The following is a 20304-nucleotide window of genomic DNA, read 5'->3' as shown; positions in this document are numbered from 1 at the left end:
CCCATACAAAAAAGATTCTGGACAAAACAATACGCCCTTCTTTAGATGTCTCGATAGAACATCTGTTTTCTAAATTTCTGTTTCTGGATTGCAGGAGCTATTGTTCGAACATTCCATTCGATTTTTTGAGTGGGGGGAACATTCCAGAGTTTTTACGCTGACACGAGTCTTTTTGTCATTTGGGTTGCTTTTGTGACATCGGCACAAAAGCGAGATTATTCGGCGGATGCGTGTTCTTTTCTGTCCCTGTCCCATGTATTCGGATAGTTCTGATGAGTGATATTGGTCAATTATTTTCGGAATGGCCATTGATGTGACTTTTATTTCAGATAAGACAAAATAGAATATCGCGTTTTTGTTTTGTTCCATTTTTATCTATTGTAATCTTAAGGATATTGCGTGTCCCCTCTTTCTCTTATTTGTACTCTATTTTATTTTTTCCCCCCACGTTCAGACATACTGGAGCCGATAGAAAATTTTATCTAGTACCAGGTATAGCTTTAAAAATAAGAAAACTTTGACCTAGTTTTGTAACAAAAATTAAAATACGTGTTTATGAACAAATAAAGTTGAAGCAAAGCATTGTATGCCAACCTTAGAATATTCAAAAATATATTAATATCACTAAAATGTAAGTTGTCGACAAGATATACAATACCTTAATCCAGTGTTTCCCAAACTTAAGACTTTTGTGTACCCTTTCTAAATTTTTCGTAACGCTGTGTGCTCCTAATAAAAAATGAATGTATTTTTTACTATAAAAAATTTCACAGAAGTTAAAAATCACAACTGGCTGTTGTGATTAACTCTGCAAAAAATAGCCTATAGAAAGATACGTAATCGTAAATTTTCATGGCTAACTTTGCTTTCAAATAAAATTTTTTGAAATTTTCGTTTGTTACAAGATATTTCGGGAAAGAACGCGTACCCCAGCTAAACTGTTCCCCGTACCCCTAGGGGTACGCGTACCACACTTTGGGAAACACTGCCTTAATCGGACCTATAGTTACAAATGTATCTCTTTGAAGCTGTTTTTTTTTTTTGCTCACTTTTTAAATTTTTTTTTATAGTGATTACTGGTGGTACTCTCAAGTACCATTTTTAAGAAATAAAAATTCAATAAGCAAAATCTTTACCTAACAAATATTTAAGATTTTTTAACTATCTGTCCGCCGTAAAAAGAAACCAATTTATGGTGAGGTTGTAGTGAAAAAGACGCATGCATATGCCATAGTTGCTAACTCTACTGGATTTACCAGAAAACTACAGGATTTTACCAGATGACTACAGGATGTACCAGAAGACTACTAGATTTTGTCAGTTTTTCCTGGTCTACTGGTTTAATAAAAATCTTCGCTGTTTTTGTACATTTTAAAAAAATTCCTTAAACGGGAATTAACGTTTCCTAAAAAATTGAATTAGAAGTGAATAGAAAACCGATTGAAATAGAATTTTTACACAATTTATTGCTTTCTTGAATATTTAAATAAATATTACTTATACATAATCAAACGAGCCTCAATTATAGTAATCAGTTTAAACATTTTTTTTCCTTCCAAAATTGTTAGTTTATTTTTATTCAGAACTCCTTTTTTTTAAATTAATTAAAAAAATCTTGTAACTATCATTAATAAATAACTTGTTTATTACTATTCAAAATTATGAGTTAGGATAATAATAAACATCAAATTAAAGTTCATTTTAAGTCAATCAAAAATGAAAAATGTAGACCATTTATAGTTACTACTGTATTAAACTTTTTGTACTTAGGTGACGATAAAAATCCCTAAAATTCGCCATAAGTAAAAGATTTAGTATATGCAACAGTTATGAAATTTATATTTCGTAAAGTCTACTGTGGATTTTTTTTCTTTTCATGTTGGCAGTTAGGCAGATGAAATGATTACTTGTAGGAGAAAATTTCGTCTTTACGCAGTTGACAATAAAAATAACGAATACAGTTTAAATCGGCGATATGGATATTGTGGTTCATCATGCCTCTATAGTGAATTTTTAAAATTGTAAATTGTTAATATTTAAAATTAAATTACCTCTTAATCGTGATTACGCCACCATTTATCAAATTTGCAAGGCTCGCTCACACTTATTTAAATGTTTTATTGAAAAACCAGCATGTAAGTGAAATGAAGTCAGTAGTAGAAAAAAAAAATTCTGTCTGAATGCATTTGAAAATAAAGCGCCCTCTTTTCTTTTTTCAGGAGAGTTCTTCAAAATATAAAAAGGTTTTTGAGTGTTGAGGGAAAATCTGGGGTTTAAGCAAGGTAGGAGGATGAATTTGAATGGTTCGCTTATTTCTTAACGAGGATTACAGGGGAGAGAGGTTAAAAAAAATCTAAATATGCTCAAAAATGCGTTTAGATTTATTTTTTTTAAATCCCTCCTGCATTTTTACCCCCTGTTGCTGTAGATCACTTTTTACCGGTTGATTTAAATGAGAAGAGGAGAAATTCTTTACAGTTTTTACGGTTTTTCACTGTTATTTCGGTAACATAAAAAAAAAAAGAAAAAAAAAACCAGTTATGCATTAGGTATAATAAAACTACTAAAAGTAAAATTCAAAAATTGTCGTACTTGTCGGTTGTAGGTGACTGCTTTTTCATTTTTACAATAATCAATATTTTCGTAATCAATGCTTGATAATTATCATTAATTATGCTATTCACAATATTATTTTCTGATGTTATCGAGATTATGATAGCGATATTATCGTATTCGATAAATTTATTTTGTTAACAATGATCGCGATATTATCGTATTCGATATCACTATCAATAATGATAGTAATATTTTCATATTCGATATCCTTTTTCTTATTAATTATCGAGATCCTTTTAATCGATAAATTGTAGAATTATTTCAGATATTTCGCTAAAATAATTCCTTGTGGAAAATGTGAAACAATTTATATATTTAAATTCACTTATAATAGAGCGGGTACACTATAAATTTTTTTAAGTTTACTAATTATAAAGTAGACTAGATACACTATAAATTTACTAACAATAAAGTAGACTAGATATATTATAAACTTACTAACAATAAAGTAGATTAGAAACACTATAAATTTACTAACAAGATTATAATACAAGATAGATTATGGTAGACTAGATACACTATCAATTTACTGACAATAAAGTAGACTAGATACTCTATAAATTTAATAATAATAAAGTAGACTAGATACACTATAAATTTACTTACAATAAAGTAGATTAGATACACTTTAAAATTTATATTCACTATAATAAATTAGAATAGACACACTGTAAAATTTAAATACATTAATAAAATTATAATAATTCACTAATCCTGTATAAGTTAAAATTCGTTAATTATGAATTGGTTATATAAATTATAGAATGTTATAAATTATTATAAATTCACTAATTAAACACTTAAAAATTTGAATCCACCTTTAATATAAAGTAAACCAGAAACACAATAATATATAAATTCACTCAATAAATTCAAATGAAGGATTTGTCAGATTCATTAAATTCCAAGAGGAATACGCTAAAATATATAAATTAATGACGAAATAAAATCATCAAAATAAATTTGGAGGATACACTATAAAACTAAACCAAGATAAACGTACGTCAGAAAAAATAAATCCATTAAAATATTTAATTATGTTCAGTACATTTAGAAATGTCTGAACATTTTGGCATTCTTTCTTATGAAAGTTAATTAAAATATCTTTTTAATTTATAAGAATTTTTTAAATTCTGTCATCACCATTTTTTCTCTCGTTATTCTAGATAGCATCGTTGAGGTCGTTTAAAGTGATGAGAAAACGTGGAATTTTTCATAATTTGTACCTTCTATGCTAAATTACAATCATATGGTAACATTTTTAATTTGGATATCAGCGGGGTATATAATAGAAGCGCTTAAAATAAAATCAAGCAGATAAGGAATTTGCTAGATATTTCACTAAATTCTTTTCTTTTATATCACTAGGAAAAAGCAGTAATAATAAATTAAAATAGAACGCAAATCGCTCACCTAAATTCAAATTAATAAGCTGTCAGATTAGGGCATTTATTAAAAGTTAATTAAGATGATAGGTAAAAATAAATAATATTATATTTTAGAAAAATTAAATAGAAATAAAATCATTTAAACTAAATCTGTAACCATACAATAGTATAAATTTTAAAAATATTATAATTTGTAATACGTACACATATTGAAAATTAAATTCATTAAGATGTATAATATTGTAGAGAGCTTTGTAAAATGTATCAACGTTGAGACAGTTTTCGGAAATTTTATACTTAAATTAAAATTAAATTAATGTGCATTAAATTCATGTGTATTTATAAACAAATTCTTATCAAACGTAAGTGCAGTTTGCCTTGTCCTGTATATTTATTTGTTAAGCCTACAATTCATTTTTCTAGAAGTCGTACCTTTGCTGACATTTTTCTCAAATAAAAATAATACGACATGCATTATCCACATCAAATGCCAAAATCCCTCTAAGTTACATATGATAACGATACATATGAGCAGCCTCATATGTTATAAGTGTTAAGTAGATGTGTGAGCCACGTATATTTATGATTTTTATTTTAAAACTTCCTGTTTCCGCTGCTGTATTTCGTGTTTTCAAAGTCTTAATTTGGATTCTCCTGCAAATAAATAAACTCTTCTTTTTTTCTTTTTTTTTATCGTTTGAGATAAGAGATCCGTTTGCATAATCTCTCAAACGATAAATCGATAGTGTATGATGATCTCTTGTTTCACAGAAGCATCATTAAATTTCTGCGTAGAACCATTCGATTATCGTCTGCGTTAAAATGAGTAAATGAAAATAATAAATAATAATTGGAACAAAATTGAGTGAAGATTAATGACTTGAAATAAATTGGCAGCCCAATGATAAAATCATTCATCTTTCCGTCTCTATAGCTTTATTTAATTTGTTGATTGATCAACCAAGGAAATGAGATTAATATTTCATTATAGATTTAGGAACTTTAAATTTCGATGTAGCTTATCTTTTTATTTTATTTTATTGTTTTGCTGCATTTAGCTTATTACATTTAGTTCACTACATTTACTAATGTTGTAAAGCAATAAATAAATAATAAAGACCAGTAATTACAATGGGCCATTGTGATTTCATAAGAATTTGAGTATCGAAATTAAAATTTTTTATAAATATATATTGTGTCTAATTTTCTGCTTTCATTGACACAGTCAATATTTAATTATTTTATGTTGAGTGAGTTTTATATCATATGGTAATTGCGATTCTATCTATAGTTATAAAAATCGTTGTGGGTTGACCAAGGTTGTTGCAGATTTGTTGTGAAAGTGTGAAAAATCTACTCATAATTTTCTGATTTCGTCAGATATTAAGTAAAGAAAAAGTCTAAATCCTGTTCATCTACCCCGCCCCCCCCTTTTTTTTTTTTGTCAAAACTTCCGTTTAGTGAATCTGAGAAAATACGGTGCTGTTTTGTGGGAAAATAAAAAGGCTATGTCTTTTAAAGAAGTTGCAGTTTTAAAATTATGAATTAATGACGTCATTGATTTCGTTTTTCAAAGGAAGAATTTTGTGAAAGATTCATTTTTAAAATGAAAAATACTGTGGAAGGTACGTTTTTAAGACAAAAGATTTTTTTAAAAGGTTTGTCTTTTACAATGAAATAATTGAGAAAACCATTTTTAGAAAAAAAATGTGATTGGTCTATTTTTACTGTAAAAATACTTCGCCAAGGGTTCATTTCTACGATATAATAATCAATCAAGGATCCGTTGACGAATTCAAATTTTTCATAAATAGATTGATAATTTTGGTTTCATTTAATTTTAATTATTATTTTTGCACTACTTTGTCATGGAAATTATTTTACGAGGAGCATATTTATTAAATAAATAAATAATGTTACAAATTTAATCTTGCAATTCTATTTTGACTAAATGTTAATATTTTTCTTCTAGTTATACAACATCAATGATGATAATGAACTATAGTTCTAACTCTTTATTGGAACTATCACACATATCATGATAGATACGGATAGCTCTGAGTACCATAAGTGGTACAATGGTAAGTTGACTNTTTTTTTTTTTTTTTTTTTTTTTTTTTTTTTTTTTTTTTTTTTTTTTTGTTTGTTTGTTCGTTTGTGGGAAAATAAAAAGGCCATGTCTTTTAAAGAAGTTGGAGTTTGAACTTTATAAATTAATGACGTCATTGATTTCGTTTTTCAAAGGAAGAATTTTGTGAAAGGTTCATTTTTAAAATGAAAAATACTGTGGAAGGTTCTTTTTCAAGACAAAAGATTTTTTTTAAAGGGTTTGACTTTTACAATGAAATAATTGAGAAACCCATTTTTAGAAAAAAAATGTGATTTGTCTATTTTTACTGTAAAATACTTCGCCAAGGGTTCATTTCTACGATCTAATAATAATCAATCAAGGATCCGTTGACGAATTCAAATTTTTCCTAAATAGATTGATAATTTTGGTTTCATTTAATTTTAATTATTATTTTTGCACTACTTTGTCATGGAAATTATTTTACGAGGAGCATATTTATTAAATAAATAAATAGGAATACCTAATAACAAATTAATAAATAATGTTACAAATTTAATCTTGCAATTCTATTTTGACTAAATGTTAATATTTTTCTTCTAGTTATACAACATCAATGATGATAATGAACTATAGTTCTAACTCTTTATTGGAACTATCACACATATCATGATAGATACGGATAGCTCTGAGTACCATAAGTGGTACAATGGTAAGTTGACTTTCAATTAATAAAAACTCAGTTTTTGAAAGAATTGAAAATTCAAGAGCGCATCGTAGTAATATCTATATTATATAAAACGCTAATCTGTACGTATATATGTATGTATCAATAAAACCGATGATATTTCTTTTCTCGCGCTGGCAACAGTTTTCATTTTTAATTGATTGGATTCGGCGCGCAAGAGCACGTAGTGAGCAACCAGATAACAATAACCAGAGTGAGCATTATCAGGTTGTTCAATTCAGATTCATGCACTAAAAACATGACAATATTTAATTTAAACTCAATTAGGAATTAATTAATTAATTGAAGTGAGAATGCTTTAAAAGGCCGCTGTTGAATTGATATTTTTCTACTGGGAGCTACCTAAACGTCTAAAAAACGTTTAAGTGTTTGTATTGAATGCATTGAATTTTTTTATATTTCGCGTTTATTTATGCATTGAATTTTCACGCTTTAAAATGCAGAATATTAGTGAAGCAATATTTGATAATTTATTTTGCTAATATGTTTCTTATTTAGCTAATGTTTTGATTTTTTCACCATGTACAATCTAAATAGCTAATATACTTTTTTAAAAGCCAATAAGAACATTGGTAGAATTCTTCTACATAAGTACAATACTATGTCTTTGATGATAAAATACTATGTCTTTGATGATAATATATTATGTCTTTGTGCTAGAACATTGTGTTCATTGGCGAGCGAGCGCAGCGAGCCATGGTTCACGGCGTGAACCACATAGGATTGCGTAGCAATTCTCGGGGGTTGGCGAGCGTTAGCGAGCAGGGGGCGGAGCCTCCTAGTATTAAATAATATTTTAAAGAATTTGAAAAAAGTTTGCCTTTAAAATGTAAAATCTGCCAGAAAAATTATTGAAAACTGTTAACTTTTTAAATTAATGTTTAATTTTTGCACGACTAAATTTGAGAGTTTTCTCTTTATAATTTTATTCGTTCTTTTTATAGTTTTATAATCCACTCAGCTATTTCTTTATTCTTGAAAGACTTTTCTGAAACACTTTAAAATGTTTGCAAATTTGAATTATGTTGCTGAGGTTATTTTCAGTTGGTCTTACGCCAACAAATTTGAGTGTTTAGTCAATTTGAGTGTAGACTAATGAGTGTTTACCAATTTCAATGTTTACACTATTGAGTGCTTACCTTTAACAAGTTACTTATTAAGATTAACATCTATCTTCGAAACAGTTTTATGAAACTCTCTTAAATTGTGACAAATTTGAATTCTTTTATTGGCCAAATTTTCAGTAATTCTTACGCCTACCATATTGAGTGTTTAGATAATGTACCTTAATAAGTTATGATACACATCTATTTTCGAATATTTTCCTACGAATCTTTAATGATGGCAACTTTGAGTTCTGTTACTAAGTAGCTAATTTTAAAAAATTAGTTTTAGCCTGAAAATAAGCTCTATATTTATTTTCATTGAGAATTATGTAATATTTATAATGTAATACACGTTTTCCCACTGTCTCATATTTATTCGTTGAATATATTTTTACAAATACCTTTTAAATATTGAAAATTTTAACTTATCTAATTTTCAAACAGAAGTTATACCAAGAAAATAAGTTCCAAATTTATTTCTATAACTTCGTATTGGAGTAAAGGTTTTCTTACAACTTTATATTTATTCTTAAAATATTTTTTTGCGAATTACTTCTCGAATATTGTCGATTTTAGATTCCGTTACTAAGAAGTTAATTATCAAAAATAAGTTCCATTTTGAAATACTGAAAGAAAACACAAATAATTAAGATCAAAAGGAAAAAACTTCTTTGAAAAAAACGCGCTAAAAAGCAGCAGAAATTTTATTGGATTTTTATGAAATTTAACTATTGGAAATAAATATGGAAATGTAATCCTATTTAATTTAAATTTTAATTTTTTACTAAATGCAATAATTCTTTTTTCAATAACTNTCCATTTTGAAACAAATATTCATATTTATTTTCGTAATGGAACTTCATTATACTTTTAATGGATTCAAGTTTCCCCGCAGCTCTATAATTATTCTTAAAATATTTTTGACGAATTATTTCTGGAATGTTGGCGATTTTGATTTTTGTTACTATGGAGTTCATTTACAGAAGTTCCATTAGTAAAGTTAACTCCATATTTATTTTCATAAAATAACTTCACAATATTCCTAATGAAATAGAAGTTTTCCCTCATATTTATTCTCAAAAATCTTTTTTACGAATTATTCTTGAATGTTGACAATTTCCAGTTCTTTTACTGAGAAGTTAATTTTCATTTTTAACAGAATTCCACATAATCTTTATGATGAAGTACAAGTTTTCCCTTCGCTATTTATTCCTTCAAATATTTTTTTATGAATTAGTTATTGGATATTGATTATTTAGAGTTCTGTTACTAAGAAGTTTTTTTTTTAATAAATATTTTCTATTATAAAAAATCTATACCTTTTTTTTCATAATAGAACCTTATAATATTCATAATGGAATACAACGTTTCCCACAGCTATATAGTAATTCTTATTATATTTTTTTTACGAATTTTTTCTTAAATGTTGGCAATTTTGAGCTCTTAATAAAAATCTAATTTAAAAAAGAAAAAAAAAACCTTATAGGGAAGAGAAGAAAAAAAGACATCTAATCTAATAACCACAAGAATAATAAAGATAATCATCTATCTTAATTTTAAAGGCACATTTACTGCGCTTGCTTGTCTTTTACTATTCAATTCATAACAATTTTCGACCCTCAAATATTTGATGACAGAAATAAAGCCAATTTGAGTTCGTAATTGCCTGATTTGAGTAGGGATGCTGTAAATGTCCATACACATGTCAACAAAGGATGATAGAAAAGTTATGTCAGTTTTTTTCGTCATTATTGTTTGCACGATTGTCGTGAGCTTTGTATAGATTCGCGAGGTCATAAATTTTGTCGAGTGACCAGTTTATCTGTCTCATTATGTTCTTGTTTACATTCTTTTATCGACGATGTCATTTTTAGTTTCGCTCCTCTTCATTTGTTTATTTTCCTAGAAAACGATCAGTTGAGGGAGATTTCGAGAATAAGTTTACTTGTTAGTAATCGTTTTCTTTAAATAATGATAATTACTGTTTGTGTTTGGCAATGATGAAAATTTTTGGCGAATCTCTTTATTTAAAAGTTTGAAATATATTTTCGTCTGATTTGCAACTAAAATTGCATTACAACATCTAACAATTAAACATTTATAACAATTATCTTTACATTTACTTTCTTTAAAGTTTAGAGCAGTTATGAGAAACATCAACGAGTTTAAACTTATTTATTTTTAGATTGTATATGGTATAATATACGACTTTTTAAAAACTCCATAGCTCAGAAACTAATAATCCGATAGAGCTGAATTTTGTATTTTGTATAAGTAATATTCTTTAAGAATTATGTAAAACTTTTAATATCTTACTGCTGAAATTTTTTCGACTATTTTTAAATAAAAACATGAAAAATAAAAAATAATTTAAACTTTTTCGATTCTCTAAAAAGAATGCTCTATATATGGCGAAATAGGTAAAAGGTAAAAAATGAACATAAAAAAGCCTCTACCTTTCGCCATATTGGATTTTCTTTTAAAATTTGAATTTGTGTTTTCTTGATATTGTTTTGTACTTAACAAACTTTTGATGATAAAATATTGTTATACATATCAATAAGTTTTTTAAAAAAAGGTGGAAAATAAAGATCTGGCTTTATTAGGTTAGGAAAAATAGCGCTTGGTAATTTTTAGAACTTCTATGGATTTTTCCTCAAAACTTTAAAGCAATAAGGTGATGCGATTATGTGTTTTTGAGTATTTAATTTGAAACTGCATGTTTGACAGTTTTTAGATTTTTTAAAATATAATTTCATTACAGTTTAAATTGATGACAACCGATTTGGATGAAGATAAAAAAAATTCTTTTGAAGTTAAATACATAAAAACAAAGATACTTCTCGAAATTTTAAAGACACACAACTGTATACTATTTAATTACTCATCAAACACTGTTGATTACAGAATTGTATTGGCATAAACTGTTGGGAGGTTTTCGGGGTTTTCCTCTCCATGTAACGCAAATGTTGGTTAATTTCATCAAAAAGTCCTCCATGAAATCAAATTTCTCTCTATGCTTGAGTTCCCTTGCATTCTCTATTAAGTTCAAAATTACAAGGCTACGGAGTTGAACATTGTTGGCCGTAAACTAAATTTGATTCTGTTTAGGGCTCTATTTTCATTTATTCTTTATAACTTCCTTGTTGTTGCACGGACAGTGGGAAAGTGGTTTTCTTCGCCATGTTACACAAATGCTTGTTAGTTCCATCATAAAGTACTTGAAGGCCTAGTTCCCCCAATGCTTAATAAAAGAGTTCTCTTGTCTTCTGGGTTGAATTCAAAATTACAAAGTTCAAGAGTTGAGCATTAAAAGTTCTAACGCCAAAAATGAGTTAGCTGATAAAAACAAATAAATAAAATAAAATTCGTAAGTACAAAATAAAAACAATCGAATAGTTCCCCAAAAAATTACAATTTAAAAATTCCAATTTTCATTAAAAATAGTAAGCTTTTTGGATCTATTTCTTCGAAACTATTCGACTGAGCTATTTAGAATTTTAGAAGCTAATCTTGAGCAATTTTAAGAATAATATTTTTCACTAAATTTGAATAATGTATACCACAACTTTTGGCGTTTACGTAAATCCATGCTATGAATGTCCCTTATTAAATTTATTTATCATATTTTAGAAATATTAAGAAATTTTTTTTGTAAGTTCTATTTATGATTACGTCATCGTTCCGAACTGATTTATGAGAAAGAGGTGTGGAATGATGCCGGCAGCAAGGTTACCTGTAATCGTCCCACGCCATTCGAGTAATCAAAATAATCTCGCATGTAAAGTAGGAATTATAACGATGAAACCAACTGATACGAAAAAAATAAGTACTCTAGGCTGCTATTTTGATGGATTTTCTTTTTTGTGTGTGAAGAAAATAGAATAAAATATAACTCTTTATAATGTTGTATATTAATGTTATACTACAGGCGCATATTTTTCTATAACGCAGCATAATGTTACATAAGTTTCAAACTTATGCTTGGAATTATTCTGAGTCTTAATATTCGTGGTCCATTTTCTACTGTAAAGCAGCAAAATGACGTCTAAGTTACAAACTTTTGCTAGAAATTTTTTCTACGTCTTAGTACTAGAGACACAGTTTCTACTGTAAAGCAACAAAATGACGTCTAAGTTACAAACTTTTGCTAGAAATTTTTTCTACGTCTAAGTTACAAACTTTTGCTAGAAATTTCTTCTACGTCTTAGTACTAGAGACACATTTTCTACTGTAAAGCAACAAAATGACGTCTAAGTTACAAACTTTTGCTAGAAATTTTTTCTACGTCTTAGTACTAGAGGCACAGTTTCTACTGTACTTGCAGCAAAATGTCGCCTAAAGTAACAAACTTAAGTTAGAAATTATTTCTACGTCTTGATATTAGAAACACATTTTCTACTGTAAAACAGAAAAACGACGCCTAAGTTACAAACTTATGTTAGAAATTATTTCTTCTTCTTAATACTAGAGACACATTTTCTACTGTACTTGCAGCAAAATGTCGCGTACATTACAAACTTTTGCTAGAAATTATTTCTGAGTCTTAATATTAGAGACACATTTTTTACTGTAAAACAGCAAAATGTCGCATAAATTTCAAACTTGTAATGAAAATTATTTCTACGTCTTAATTCTAGAGCAGGGGTTTCCAACTTACATGAGGCCTGGGGCCACAATTAAAAACACAAATCAAATGGCGGGCCGCAACTTTATCTTAATTTTATGTATGACTCTTTTATGTTGAAGGAACATTAAATATTAATGGCAGATTTTTACCAAGTTGTACAAAACAAAAGTATTGAACTGCAAATTAAAATAAGAAGTATATTTTTAAAAAATATTTAATTGTTATTAATAATATTTTTAAAAATATTGAATAAATAATAAGATTTCGGGCTTCCATAACTTTAATGTGCACCTATGTATTAAACAATTAATGTGCAACAGATATCTAATTGTTAAGATATAAAACTTAAGAAAGATTGGTAATAAAATTTACATAGTAGCACACAAAATATTCAATGAGAAAATTGAGGTTTGTCTGCTGCAACTACCAGAGAATAGATATTTACATTTTAAATTAAAAATTTAAAAATGTGTGTGAAAATATTTTCGTCCAAAATGAGTGGTTTCAAAAAGTTAAATCCGAAAATTTCTTCGAGAAAATTTTTGATACGCACATGCTAAATTATATTCACAAAATACAAAAAATAAAATAAAAAAGAGCAGCATACACGATTATTTTCGTATTTGAATAAATATTTTCTTGGATGCAAAACCTGAGAAATAAATTTTTTTACACTGTTGGTATGTTAAATTTCACAGAAACGAAGAAATTAGGTTTTTATTAACCAGAAAAGTGGAGTTTTTACCATATAGTTTTATGAAAATTAACCACCAAAAAATGACAACTAATATAATTTTGTTCGCGGGCCACAAAAAAAAAAAAAAAAAGGCTTCGCGGGCCGGATGCAGCCCCGGGCCGCCAGTTGGAAACCCCCTGTTCTAGAGGTACATTTTCTACCGTAAAACTGCCGTTTACTAACCATAAGTTACTAACTTTTGTTAGAATTAATTTATAAGTCTCTATACTAGACGCACATTTTCTACTGTACTTGCAACATAATGTTATAGAAGTTACTATCTTAGGCTGGAAATTTTTTTTACCCTTTTTGCATTATAAATAGGAAAAATGCCTGGTTCGTTTTATTTTCTAAACGTATTTCATACAAATTCGCATAATTTAAGCGAAGTATTTGGAAAAAGATTAAAAATTTTAAGTCTACCATCTTGACATCTGTTAAAAATGCTTACGATTATATTAATTTTTAAAATTTGATTAAGGTTTGTGGTAGTATATGGACGGATTCACATTTTATCCCCATCAAAGTTGAGTTTATCAATTATCCCGACTGTAGCACGTCTTAACTGAATTTTGACTTTTTTGTATTGATGAAAATAGATATTGATACGAATAGATAATAGGTCAGGTGATACTCAGGTGATTATCAGGTGATACTCTATACAGCTTTATAGTTTTTACACTACTGAAACCGGTTTGCACTTGTTTACGTTCCTGTATCAATGGGTTAAATTAGGCGCTATAAATATAAATTCGGTGATAGGATTTTATTATTTATAGCCGTCGTTGAACAGCCGACCCAATTATATGGGTTTACGACTACTAATGTTCAACTCCGTAGCCTTGTAATTTTGAACCCAATCCAGAAGACAAGGGAACTCCTGCATCGAATATTGGGAGAAATTTGCCTTCGTGGAGGACTTTTTAATGGAACTAACCCGCATTTGCGTCACATGGAGAGGAAGACCACGAGAACCTCCCACGGTTAGCCTGACGACAATGGGACTTTAACCTATGATCTGTTTACCACTGAGGATATTTTACGTCAGCATTGTGGTCGGTGCAAGCCGCATGCGGAATTCGTATCGACTGGGATTCGAACTCTGCTTGCCTCATTGGAAGGCGAGCGCTCTATCCCTTGAGCCATCGCGGCTCTATGCGATATATTACATAAATATAGAATATTTATTATATCAGTTATTATATTAGTATATTATAATAATTAGACCAAATTATCTGACGCTTTGTAGTGTTATTACGTGTTTTGCACGAGTTTATACACAATACTTTTGTATTTAAATACACATGTAATAAGTTAACATATTGAATTACAATGTTAGCTAATTGATGCACGAACTTAAACAAGTATAAACCGGTTTCAGCTGCGTCAAAACGATAATGCTGTATAAGTATCACATGATCATTAAGATTTTGCATAGAATCTTATAGTGCGTTATGGCCAGGTATGTGATATACAGTGTAATGATATGATATACAGTAATGAAAAAAAGGAGGAAAAGTATTTGAAGTAAAATTTATCACGTATATTGCGACGCGTTGTAGATTCAAAGATGTCGCGCGTCGTTGCCAAAAAAAATAAAATAATTGATGTCACAAATCATAATAATAAACATGAATGAATAGCATTCGAAGTTGGAAGCAATTTAATTGATTCTAAAAAAGATATTCGTGTGGAATAATTTAAGCAGGTGTCTCATAACACTAATCAGGATTCTAAGAAAAATGGCTACCTGCCCAACCCGAACATTTCTGTTTTCCTGTCCTCGAGTTATTCGGACACAGAAAGAAAAACAACCATTACTCTTACTTTATTATAATTCGTAATGTCATGTCCTGCAATCTCCATGTTTTAGTCACTGAAGTGGCCCATTAAAATAAAAAATAAAAGAAAATAAAGGTCACTTAGATTCAATGCCAATCTCACCTTATTACTTTGCCACGCAGTCTGCTGTAGTCAGTCTTGGATTGCGTGGGATTCTTTCAGCCGTTGTGCGACAAGTTTTTACCTGTTTGTCACGCAGTCCAGGTTTCTTTTTTTTTAATGCCATTAAGTGAGTTGATGATCATTTAGTTGATGAGTTCTAGGAAGAAAAAAAACGAAAGGCAGTAAAAAATGTTTTTAAAAAAATTCAGCAGTGCAGAGAATTTAAACAATAAAGGATTAACTTACTTTATGGCCTTGCTTCAAAATGGAAATTTGGAATAATTTTTTAAAAACGTAAGAATGGAAGAAATAAAACTCATTAAAGCTGTTTTTCGAAAACTCTGTTGCCAAATGAAATAACGTGCTTTAACTCATAATATGTTATTTTAACACGTTGAATGACACGGGGGTCACCGGTAACCTGGCGAAACCAAGATTATTAGAAACACATGATTCGAGTAAATTTTTAATATTATTATAGTTACTAAAATGGTTTGAAGAAATGAATGCCACATAGAACACACAAAAATAGTTTTATTTATATACACAGAGATGCCAACTTGCTCCGGACAGCGAATAAATATTTTCAAGTGGTAGTTTATTAATTGTGATTCTTGGTTTAATAAATTCAAGGAAGTAGATTTTTATCCACCACTATTTCTAAACAATTCGTAGGTTTATATAATGCACCACTTTTTTACAAAAATGTCATGCTAAACCTTTTAAAAATACTAGCAACATCTGTCTTAATATGTGCAAATTTAGTTTGTAGTTATTTACCGTTTGGCCAGACGGGCAAGCCATGTAAAATTAGCGTGGCATTCAACGTGTTAATTTACTGTTGTGAGCTTTTTGCTGTAAGTCATGACTTTTTCATTACACGGCACGTGCTCGAATGTCATACGACGTATCTAATAATATACCTTGTAAAAGAATGCGTGTTTTAGCATTTGCGATGATATAGCTTTTATGTCTTCGGCGGTATGGCGATATCGTTTTTCGGTACGATATATCGGAAACGATAGTCAGATGAGCGTCCACATATCCGATCAAATCGTACTAAAATTTTTCTTCTTTTGTATTTGCTTTTACTTTTTATTTTCTTATCAAGAAACATTTTATGATATACATATTTAAATAGATGTATAAACGTTTTCACTATTTTTACAATTATTAAACAGTAAATAAGTAATTTGATTTTATTGTAACCTTCTTGTAAAACTACGTTCAATTAACACATGTAATTTTAAATTACAAATGCAGATTTTTATGTTATGTTTTATGTCCAAAATTATGTTATGTTTTATTACAAAAAATTATTTTTTGCAAAATAATAATGATAAATAAATATCTCGAAGTCCCTCAGAGTAGGCCTCAGTCTCGCCCAGATCTATAGCGTGTGAAAGCTAACTCTGGGAAAAAATGTGGTAGTTCAATTGGAAGAAAAACGTTTAACAACAATACCTGCAACCCAGCCCTAAATATCCAGTAGCAATGTCGAGCTGGCGAGAGGAAATATCAGACCTTGATTTAACGTGTTATTGAGTAATCGAAAATTAATTAGGATTTTAGAAATTAAAATAGTTGATGAAGTTGCAATGGTTACCATTGCGACAAAATGATTACGGAACTAAATCTGAGAAACTAAATCTGTGTTGGTATAATAAGACATTTTAGGATCTTTTATTTTCGGACTTGCAACTCGAGAAGAAGACGATCACTGATACCCAGACACGTGACCTATGACCTCGGTGCCAGTTGATCGTTTATAAACAAGATGATGTGTTAAAGTCAAACTAAGTATCTCCACACTTAGAACGTTAATTAACATGAAAATAATTCAATTTGATTGAATTTGTTATAATATAATTATTTATCTTTTACGTTAATTTAGATTTATTATTTCTTAAAACATCATATTGTTCATGTGACATACTTTTGTTTTGTGTACCTGGCAACTTCGATGCAGTATTAGTTTGCTTATGGTCCACAGTGTTTCGGGCCTGTCTTTGTGTAAAGTCTCTGTGTAAATAGATAGTGAAAAAATTTAAATCTTTGAGAAAGAATCATTGATAAAGAATTTAGAATGTGTCACTTCTTATAAGAATTGATACTTGACACGCTTGGCTTACTCGAAATAGAAAAAAACAGTTGCTAACGTAAGCAAATGCCACGTTTCTACAACCAATCATCATCGAGATACCCGCATTACGTCACTTGCAGATATCCCATTAGTTTAAGTTCTACATTGTTTCGTGCCTGTCTTTGTGTTAAGTAAGAATGATATTGTGAAAGAATTGGAATTTTAGTGAAAGAGAATAGAATATCACTTGTCAGAATTGATACTTGATAGGCTTGGTTTACTTGAAAAAATATGCAAAGAACTTTCGAAAACGTAAACAAATACCACGTTTCAACTACCAATCGAGATACCCACTCTACATTACTTACTGGTAACATTTTTTTCTAGTTTTTGATTGCCATTGTCCATACATTTTTTACTCTGAAACCTGTAGTACTCGAATATAGCGATTTACTGAAAATTCTATTAAATTTAAAAGGATTAAAAAAAAGAAAAGGCAAAGGAATGCGCATTTATTTCAAAATTAGAGTAATAACTAAATCAATTTTTAACGCCCCTTACAGGTCATTTAATGCGGTGAGAGACCAGAGGTCAGTCATGATTGACCCCCAAGCGACGACCTCTGAATCACGAGTGAGAGAAAAATACCTGAAGGTTTATTCCACTTGTGCGCTGGCATTTTTGTAAATTGGTTATTGTTTCATTTTTATATCGTTTGCAGTTAAAATAACCCTCGTAAAATGAAAATTGCACTGTTTTCGTTTCATTTTGTCACTTTCCATTCATCTTCAGACTATTACCTCACTTTCCTTTTATTTATTTGTTATTTTTTTACGCCTAAATTGCCTGTTTTTTAGCATTAATATTGTCTTTTTAGTTTCTCAAGTTTCCCTTTTTTGTTTATTAGTTTTTTGAGGAATTGTTATAGCAGCAGTTTCCCTTTTTTTTCGGCTGCGAAAATAATCAACCTTATTTCGGTGGAGCCCCAACTTTGTAAATAAAGTTTAAGGTTATTGTAAACGTTATTACCTATGAAGTATTTAAAGTATTTAATTAGAAGGAAGTAAGGTTTTTCATCGTTTTATCGTTAATTATTTTAAATTAGGTTTTATGTCCGAAAAATAAATTTGCAGTCTTCGTCCAATATCTAGCCTAGTTATGAATTAGTTTCTGGTGGTATATACTACATAAGCTGAAAATAAGCAGCATTATGCTTTACTTCGAAAAAAAAAACATAAAAATTGCTATAGACGTTGAAAATGATAATAATGTTAACATATTTCTTTATTAAAGAATTTCTATATTTTGATTTGAAAAGCGTAATAGGAAAAATTAATGGCCTGTTTATATCTTGTTTTTTTCTCCATAATTTGTTCTATATATTGTCATTGGACATATTATATTTTCCTTTATTGTACTTTCCTTATTTCTGTTTAATTGGCATTTTACTTGAAGTGATACTCCTAGTAAATATTTTAGTTGGAACTTAGTTGGACTCAAAATTAGCTCAATAAAGGTCCTACAGGAACATGCATCGTAAAATAAAATATTGGTTCTAGAGCCGCGGTGGCTCAGGGGATAAAGCATTCGCCTTCCAATGAGGTGAACCGGGTTCGAATCCCCTGCGACGGCTGGTCGAAACGAATTCCGCATCCGACTTGTACCGACCACAGTGCTGACGTGAAATATCCTCAGTGGTAGGCGAATCATGGATTCGAGTCCCTTTGTCGTCAGGATAACCGTGAGAGGTCTTCCTCATCATGTAACGCAAGTGCGAGTTAGTTTCATCAAAAAGTCCTCCACGAAGGCAAATTTCTCCCACTGCTTGATCCAGGAGTTCCCTTGTCTTCTGGATTAGGTTCAACATTACAAGGCTACGGAGTTGAACATTAGTAGTTGTAAACCCAAAAAATTGGGTCGGCTGTTCAACGACGGCTATAAAATAAAATAAAGTATTGGTCCTAGCTTAACTTTTAATATTGGATAATAACAATCCTGTATAGGGTCGATATTGGCTGAATAATGGATATAAAATATTAGGCCAATCTAACAATTCTATATAGGGCCAATATCGGAAAATTATCAGCCCTTATTGAATCAAGATTAGTGAATATTGGTCCAATGAGGGCCAAAGCTATTTTGTTGTTAGCGGTTATAAAGGCAATAGATTATTGCTTGCGTGAATATTTAAATAAATATTACTAATATATAATGAAGCAAGTCTCATTGTTAGAAAACTGTTCAAAACTCTTTTTTTTTTCTAAACTGTTCAGTTTATTTTTATTCAGAACTTTTTTTTAGACTTAATTTTATATTTTATAACCGTCGTTGAACAGCCGACCCAATTTTATGGGTTTACGACTACTAGTTTTCATCTCCGTAGCCTTGTAATTTTGAACCCAATCTAGAAGACGAAGATTAAATATTGGGAGCAATTTGCCTTCATAGAAGACTTTTTGATGGAGCTAACCCACATTTGCGTTAGAGAGGACGACTACGAGAACCTTCCACGGTTAGCATGGCGGCAAGGTGGACTCTAACCCATGATCGTCTACCACTGAGGATATTTCACGTCAGCACTGTGTTCGGTGCAAGCCAGATGTGGAATTCGTATAGACTGGGATTCGAACCCGGCTCGCCTTATTGGAAGGCGAACGCTCTATCACCTGAGCCATCGCGGCCCAACTTAAAACTTAATTAAAAAAATCTTTTATCTAATGATGAATTAAATATCTATTAATTACTATTCAAAACTATGAGAAACATAATACACAACATTTCAAGCATATTTAATGGCAATCATTAATGGAAAATAATTTTTTTTTTCTATTTTGTTGACCATAAAAATCCCTAANCGACCACAGTGCTGACGTGAAATATCCTCAGTGGTAGGCGGATCATGGGTTAGAGTCCTTTTGTTGTCAGACCAGCCATGTGAGGTTATCGTGGTCTTCCTCTCCATGTAACGCAAATGCGAGTTAATTT

At 29.6% G+C, this 20304-nt stretch overlaps 1 protein-coding gene and 1 pseudogene across 3 annotated transcripts in view; both read left to right on the top strand.

The window, feature by feature from the left end:
• Positions 1 to 20304, top strand: part of LOC122270840 (uncharacterized) — a 313909-nt pseudogene that overhangs the window by 164276 nt on the left and 129329 nt on the right.
• The window catches only part of LOC107454305 (rolling pebbles), a 119957-nt gene that overhangs the window by 54460 nt on the left and 45193 nt on the right, over positions 1 to 20304 (top strand). Inside the window, exon 3 of one of the 3 annotated variants that reach the window (XM_043051230.2) lies at positions 5977 to 6085. The exons of 1 other annotated variant lie outside the window; for it this stretch is intronic. In XM_043051230.2, the coding sequence (XP_042907164.1) occupies positions 6043 to 6085 (43 nt within the window). In that variant the 5' untranslated portion in view covers positions 5977 to 6042. Of the gene's footprint in view, positions 1 to 5976; positions 6086 to 6666; positions 6785 to 20304 lie in introns of those variants that run through there. One more of the 3 variants, XM_043051231.2, reaches the window with a different exon arrangement.

The sequence above is a fragment of the Parasteatoda tepidariorum genome, chromosome 6 (assembly GCF_043381705.1).
Source record: "Parasteatoda tepidariorum isolate YZ-2023 chromosome 6, CAS_Ptep_4.0, whole genome shotgun sequence".
NCBI classification, from domain to species: domain Eukaryota; kingdom Metazoa; phylum Arthropoda; class Arachnida; order Araneae; family Theridiidae; genus Parasteatoda; species Parasteatoda tepidariorum.
This window is presented reverse-complemented; position numbering and strand designations above follow the sequence as displayed.